Raw genomic sequence first — 8,139 nt, 5'->3', positions numbered from 1 at the left:
AACATGTCTTATACAATTCTTATGCAATTAAATTTCAAAAATAAAAAATTTCAAAATTTTAAAAGTAAATAATAATAATAATAATAATAATAAGAATGGAATGTTAAATTAATTAAAAATAAATTAAGATAAATATGTCTTGTACAGTTGTTATTTAATTAAATTTCAAAAATAAAAACAATTCAAAATAATAAGAACTTTAAATTAATAAAAATAAATTAATATAGATATGTCTTATACATTAAATTTAAAAATAAGAAATAAATAATTTTCAAAATAAAAAGAATGATAATGAAACATTAAATTAATGAAAAATAAATTAAGATAAACATGTATTGTACAACTGTTATTTAATTAAATTTCAAAAATAAAAAAATTTAGAATTTTAAAATAAAAAATGATAAGAACATTAAATTAATAAAAATTAATTAATATAGACAACAATTATTATTTCAAAATTTTAAAAATAAAAAATTATAATAATTGAGAATATTAATAATTACAATTTGAAAAAAAAAAACAAAAAAAGCTACATAAATATTATAGAGATTTTTGTGAAATATTTTATTTATTATTTTAAAATTTTTATTTGAAATCTTAATATATTAATTATTATGAGTACTTAATTGTTCCTTTTAACAAACCCTTTTAAAGGTGTCATGGACATTTTCAACTAACAAAATGAGTTTATATCCTTTAAAGCAATTTACAAACTTCCTCTATCTCTTCACACAAGTTATTCAAACTTTATATCCTTTAGAGCCATTATCAGTCTTATCTTCCCTTAAAGTATAATTGTCTCAAAATATATCCGCTTTTTTTGTTCTATTCTATGTATTTTTTATTTTTTTTTAATCTAAAACTTTCTAGAAAACAAATACAACCTTAAAAAAAGTTTAAAAATAAAAACAAAATGACCCTTCAAAAAAAATGTACTAAAATGAAGAAACAATGACATTACAAAAGAATAGATTAAAAATTTAAATAGAAATAGTCTTTCAAAATGGTAAAATCAAAATTGAGAAACAGAGACATGTGCATTTAAATACATAAAAGGATAGAGGAAATAATAAAAATGGTCATTCAAAACCATAGATTCAAAATAAAAATAAAATTATCCTTCAAAAATAGAAATAAAAATTAACAAAAAAAAAATCATGATCTTTAAATAAGAAAATGTAAAAAATATATTCTAAAACAAAATTTTAAAAAATTATGAAAAGGCAAAATCCATCTTCTTAGAAAAGAGAACTGATCCAAAAATAATGTTAAAATAAAAATTAAAAGGGAGAAAAATGTCATCCTTAAAACATAAAAATTAAAAGTATTGAAGAAAGTATGTACAAGAGAAAAAAAAGAACTAATTGATTAAAAGAGATGAAAATATCTCAAATTTGTAATCTAACATCTCCCATTTTTTTAACTTGAAAAGCAACCCATTTTGACATAAATGCCCCTCAACATATTTATTATTTACATGTGTTTTAAAAGAAAAAGTTATTTTGCAAGAAAAAAATAAAGACATATTTGTCCAAAATGGGTAATTTTTTAGGGTGAAAAAAGTGGAGGGGAAATTTATGGTGATTTTATCCCTTTCAATCAATGAAAAAAAGTGAAGGCATTTTTATCCAAAATGAGTATTTTTTTTTTAGGGTGAAAAAAAAAAGAAGAAAAAAGTGGAGGGGAAATTTATGGTGATTTTATCCCTTTCAATCAATGAAAAAAAGTGAGGGCATTTTTATCTAAAACGAGTGTTTTTTTAGGGTGAAAAAAAAAAAAGTGGAGGGAAAATTGGGGATGATTTTATCTCTTTTAATCAAATAACCCAAAAAATAAATAGGGTTTAATGACCACATGCTAAGAAAAATGATCATCCCTTTTAATCAAATAATCCAAAAAATAAATAGGAAAAAATGACCATGTGCTTAAATAAAAAATCTAAAGAGGGAAATTTGAAACAAAAGGTTTAAAAATATATGTAATGCAAAAAAATCCATCAAATTCTATTTAATTAATAGTCAATTTATTATTAGATAGATATATAATTCAATTTCTTGTTTTTCAATTTCATCCAACCTAAATTGATTTATCATTAGCACTATCCATCCAATTTAGTCAATCCAAACATATATTTACTAGCCGGCCAAAACTATGTCAATCTCAACCAAAGTCTATAAAAGTAGATTTGGGTTGGACAACTTTGCTTGAATAACACGTTGGGTTAGGTGTTGAGCAAATAAGCCTCATGTTTAACAGAAACTCAAATTGATTGGCAACTCAACCCCACTACTTGGGGTACACCATGTGAAACAACTAGATTGACTAGCAACCTGGGGGCTTTTTAACTTCTACAACAACTTTAAAAAAAAAATTTAAAATATAGTAGTTGGAAAAATATTTATAGATTTATGACACTTTTTACTACGTCGAAGGTGTCTCTTGAAAAGACACCTTCCACAATTTTCAAATCCATGATATACGATTAAAAGAATTGCATTTAAACTAAAGGTGTCTTTTTGAAAGACATCTTCTACAATTCCAAAAAATTGGATTTATACTAAATGTGTCTCTTGAAGAGACACTTTCCAAAATTCCACAATTCCACAAAATCCAATATAAATTAAAGGTGTCTCTTCAAAAGGAGAGACAACTTCCACAATTCTCAAATCCATGAGACATACTTAAAATAATTTAATTTAAACTAAAGGTGTCTCTTTAAGATACAACTTCTACAATTCCAAAAAAATGGATTTATATTAAAAGTGTCTCTTGAAGAAACACTTTCCATAATTCCACAAAATCCATTCAAGAGACACCTTTCACAATTTTTAAATACATGATACACGCTTAAAATAATTAAATTTAAACTAAAGATGTCTCTTCAAGAAACGCATTTTACAATTCCAAAAAATTGGATTTTTATTAGGTGTCTCTTGAAAAGACACTTGATACGTTCCCAATTGGTGTCTCAGCTGATTCATGTCCTCTCAATGGTCCCTGACAATGGTGCCATTTGATTCCATGCCCAACTGGTGCCTTGATTTTGGTCCTCAAACGGGAGTAATCAACAAAATTTATAACCTATTACACCATGTACTAGGATAGCCTTAGCTAGCATAGCATAGTGGCTCTAGGGTCGTTCACTGGGATGAGTTTTCACTTCACAATTGATATCAATTCAAAGCTGAATTTGTGTTTTTTCATTTCAAGGTTAGCTCTAAAAGAAAACATAATCTTTGGTGGAAAAAGTTGGTTTTAAGCTAATCAAAAATAATAATTGATTTTAATTACAAAGAAAAGTGTTTCTTGGAGTTTAGATCACTAGGTTCAGGTTACTTATACAAAAAGAGAGTTTCGGTCACTTGTTCCTTTTCCTCGCATTAGAGAATTAACATATAGTTAATTCTCTAACCGGTGTGGTACAGATGCTTCCCCTTAATGGGTCAAACACTAATTCCCTCTCACTTATGCACCTTGCAATGGCTCATGCCTCTCACCTAGCATTTTCCATTCAAGGTGATCCTTAACCTTGGATTACTCGTCAAAAGCTCGCAAGAGATAACTAATGGATGTCTCCATGGAGTCCAAAAGCTTACCAAGTGTTGGCTATTCTAGAAAATCCTACATTTAAACCACCTCCCAAAGGCTCGCAAGAGATAAACTAGTGCATCTCAATGGATGGAGATCACTTGCCTTACCAAGTGTTGGCCCAGGTGATTTAAAGGCATTTTAAGTTAACTAAAAAGATAAAAACCATTAACGGGTCACACTTTCTCTTTATTAAAAACTAAAACAACAAAACTTCCAATTTATGCATGAGGAACTTACTCGGCTTTCTTCACTCCAAGAGACGAAGAGCCTAGCCTCTCATCCTCTGAGGAAAAATCCTCAGAGTTTGGTTGGCTAGAAATAAAAAGAACGAGAAAACAAAAATATGAAGGAAAAACAGAGCAAGTGCTCTGTAAAATATATTTCTTCCTTTCGCCGATTACATGATTATATTGTGTAAAGGAAATTACAAACTATATATAAGAGGTTATTCACCCTTTGTTCTTACTTAAAGACTAAGGAATCCTATGATAGGTGGGTTACAAGGAGAGTTTGGGGATTTAGACATCAAATATCTAAAGCAAAATATCTCAAAATGTCGGTCGCAAATATTGGGAAGCTTCAGGAGAACACCGCAGCTGCGCGTGCAAAAGGGCTACGAAATTTCGCAGCAAAAAGGACAACATTTCGCAGCCCAAGGCTGATTTCGCAGTCGTGTGAAATTTTCCTTCAGCTTGGAGTAATCGGCTTCCAATGGTTGTAACTCCTTCATTTCAACTCCAAATCGCACACCGTTTGAAGCATTGGATTTTTGACTTGCTGAGCTTCGAAACGACATATAGCATGCATAAATTGAACTTCAAAAAGTGCTCCAAAAGTGGCTGACATGACTGTCATCTAGAATGCTTCATGTTAGATTTCTCTTTGCTTCCCCTCCTTGCATTCTGGATTTGCTTATGGCAAAGGACTTCAAAGCTTCAGTTCTTCATGTTTCTGAGCTTTCCATTTGCTTTGCCATGGATTCCAAAGAACTCTCCTCAATCTTGGATTGCTTTGGTGATCAAAAAGCTATCAAAACACCAAAACTTAACACAATTTGATTAGAATTGATTGTAAGGGTCATTAACATGTTAATTGAGTTAAAAGGTAATAATTACTACTCAAAAGTGTTTAAAAGAGTTAATTACAAGCTATCAAATAGCACTTTTTGAGTAGTAATCAACACTTTTCACAATTCCATAAAATCCAATATATACTAAAGGTCTCTCTTAAAAGAGACACCTTCTACAATTTTCAAATCCATGATACACGCTTAAAATAATTGAATTTAAACTACAGGTGTTTTTTGAAGAGACACCTTCTATAATTCCAAAAAATTGAATTTATACTAAAGGTATCTCTTGAATAGACACCTTCCACAATTCCACAAAATCCAATACATACTACGTCGAAGGTGTCTCTTGAAAAGATACATTCCACAATTTTCAAATCCATGATATACACTTAAAAGAATAGAATTTAAAATAAAATGTCTCTTCAAGAGACACCTTCTATAATTCAAAAATATTAGATTTATACTAAAGGTATCTCTTGAAGAGACACTTTCCATAATTCCACAAAATCCAATATGTGCTAAAGGTTTCAAAGGATGGATGCTTCTAAAGTTATGGGTAAATGGTTGTCCGAACTCTCATCTTTTTCTAGGGGAAGAAGGAGAGTATGATGCAGGTGAAATCGAATGAAGGAAATGGGTAAGGGGGGAAGAAGGAGATGACTAGGGTTTTTTCTTTTTTTTTGGAGGAAATGAGGAAGGGAAATAAGAAAAACAAGTTTTTTTAGGAATATTTAACAAACTCAACAATTTATTCTCCACATAAGCATCAAATGTGGTCCAAATTGTTGTAGGTTTGGAAATGCTTTCCAATCTACTGTATTTTTAAAAAATTATTTGTTTAAAAAAATGTACTTTTATAAAAAATCCTAACAACCTAAGTACCCAACCCCCCAACCAACTTGATCCAATTCATTATACTATAGCACCTATGTTACACCAAAGTGTAAAAATGGGTGAAAAAAGAGAAGAAAAGACATGTACATGAACAATAAATAAATAAATAAATAATGGAAGAAAGAGATGAAAATATTCCTGAGCTTAGAAGAAAGGAATCTAAAAAAATTAAGAATTGAAATAAAATCAGCCTCTAATAAAATATAAAATTAAATTGAGGAATGAAAAACATCTACCTGCAAAGTAAATGAATAATAGGTTGAAATTTTTTCTTTATATAAATTTTCTACATTTTAAAATTTAAACATTTAAAACTTAAAATTAAAGAAAAAAGACTATAAAAAATATAAACTGGTAAAAAATAACATATAAATATATATATAAAGAAATTTATATAAAAAATATAAACTGGTAAAAAATAACATATAAATATATATATAAAGAAATTTATATAAAAAATATAAATTGGTAAAAAATATAAATAAATATTAGTAAAATAAATAAATAGGTAAAAACAAGTATTAAATTGGCCCTTAGATAGGCTTGCAACTTAACCTAACCCAGATACAAACTTGAATCAATCAGCCTAGGATACAACACCTAACTCGCATCATTTCTAATTTCTAGTTTTTTTCTTCTTATAAATTAATTTCTTTCTTTTTTTTGGTTTTCAAATATCTTATGAATTTGTGATTGTGAAAAATAAAAATTGACCCATGCATATAAGCTGCAACATTTTTAATTTTCTAGTGTGTTATCTTTCTATAAATCAAAAGAAAAGAAAAAATCTTTTAAATTTGTCGTGGGGAATAAAATTTGGCCCATGCAGGTCTCGAACCTGCGACCTTCGCGTTATTAGCACGACGCTCTAACCAACTGAGCTAATAGGCCACATTTTTTTGAAGGTAAAAATTACTTTAAAATCATTACATAGATTCTAATTTATTCAAAGTAAGCCTGCAATGTTTCAATATTAATGTTATTTTTTCATTTAATCTTGGTTTCAATATTATGTTTTAAAATGATTATGTCTTCATCTACAAAACTGGGTGAGATTTAAAATCAATCATATGAAATTTACTTTGTGGTTTGGTGAAAATATTTTCCTGCAAAATACTTTATGAAATATCTTTTGGTCTCCAACTTGGAATCTTCACACATTTGACAAAGAAAATTATAAAGAATTGGTGCTTACCCTTTTTAATCAATTTGAGAATTTAAACCCACATTTATTGGGAATAATTAAAAGAAGTCTTGTTTTATAACATTGTAATAAAATTTACAATATGAACAAGACGCACAGTACAATACTTGCACACGCCACACACTCATGTTAGATATTCCCAAAGGAACTAATTGAAATGCCGAGCATATTGTCTAGCCGGAGATCTCAATGGCCTTAACCTTAGGCTTCTTCACCTCCTCTTTCGGAACCGTTACAGTAAGCACACCATTCTCCATGCTGGCTTTAACCTCATCCATCTTTGCATTTTCAGGAAGTCTGAATCTGCGAAGGAACTTTCCTCTGCTTCTTTCAATCTGATGCCATTTTCCATTCTTGTCTTCTTGCTCTTTGCTCCTTTCTCCACTGATTTGAAGCACCCGGCCCTCTTCAACCTCAACCGTCACCTCTTCCTTCTTTAATCCAGGAAGATCAGCCTTGAAGATGTGAGCATCTGGAGTTTCCTTCCAGTCACAACTGGTGCTAGAAAAGGCGGATCTTTCAGGGTCGGCAAGAGTTGTGGAGAAAGGGAAGCCTTTGAAGGGATCCCAAATATCCAGAGAGAATGGATCGAACATGCAGCTTGGAATGAAGAGCGACATGTTTTTGCAAGTATTAAATTGTATTGAGAATCTTGGAGGAATCAAAATATTAGATCGGAAGGATTGCTTGCTGACGCAACTTACGCAAACGAGTAGAGTATATAAAGAATGGGGAAGAAGATTCTAGTACATTCATGGCTCTTCTAGGTCTTCTTAACTTCTTGTGGTTAAGGAAGGAAATGTAATCCTCGAAAGTTCCAGGGCCTTCTACCATTTTCCGATTAGCCCATTTGGACAGCCTTGCTTGATAAAAGGTCAAACTTGAAAGGGTCAAAGTTCAACAGAACATTTACTTTTTCTCGCTTAATCAATGATCACAATTTAATCCAAAATCACAATGATTAAAAAAAGAAAAGAAAAGAGATATCTTGGCTTCAAAGACAATTTTTTTTCTGCAACCAAATAAAAACTCTTGTTCTCTTCACCCTTCTTCAAGTTTTAGTTCTTTAAAATCAGCTTTTGAAGTATTTTTTTTATTTAATTCTTACTATTACTTAAACAAATATAGTAATGAATGAATAATAAAAGGAATTTTTTATTCTCATTAGTTATTCATGCATTCCAAACATTTTTCATAATTTGGATGAACTTTCTATTTTCTGCTAGGAATCACGAATTGCTCCACACCTTAGCCTTGGACCTAGTAGGATACATGAATCTATCTTAAGCTTCTCTAGAAAACAATCTAAGTGAAAATACGACTTTAAAAGCCATTCAGATATATAAATTTAAAGAAGATAGTAATTCATACGTGAATC

At 29.6% G+C, this 8,139-nt stretch overlaps 1 protein-coding gene and 1 non-coding gene across 2 annotated transcripts; both read right to left on the bottom strand.

The window, feature by feature from the left end:
• Positions 1-6,374: 6,374 nt before the first annotated feature.
• On the bottom strand, positions 6,375-6,448 carry TRNAI-AAU (transfer RNA isoleucine (anticodon AAU)). Its single transcript has one exon. It is a non-coding gene; the product is annotated as a tRNA-Ile (tRNA).
• A 337-nt stretch (positions 6,449-6,785) lies between these two features.
• On the bottom strand, positions 6,786-7,524 carry LOC100259051 (class I heat shock protein). The gene has a single exon (XM_002270169.4). It carries the CDS (start codon positions 7,379-7,381, stop codon positions 6,935-6,937), a length of 447 nt encoding a protein of 148 aa, XP_002270205.1. The 5' UTR covers positions 7,382-7,524; the 3' UTR covers positions 6,786-6,934.
• Positions 7,525-8,139: the final 615 nt, after the last annotated feature.

Source organism: Vitis vinifera, chromosome 8, assembly GCF_030704535.1.
Source record: "Vitis vinifera cultivar Pinot Noir 40024 chromosome 8, ASM3070453v1".
Taxonomy (NCBI): domain Eukaryota; kingdom Viridiplantae; phylum Streptophyta; class Magnoliopsida; order Vitales; family Vitaceae; genus Vitis; species Vitis vinifera.
This window is presented reverse-complemented; position numbering and strand designations above follow the sequence as displayed.

Bases quoted from the DNA above. Each gene is read 5' to 3' on its own strand.
- LOC100259051 (XM_002270169.4), bottom strand. From the start codon at position 7,381: ATGTCGCTCTTCATTCCAAGCTGCATGTTCGATCCATTCTCTCTGGAT.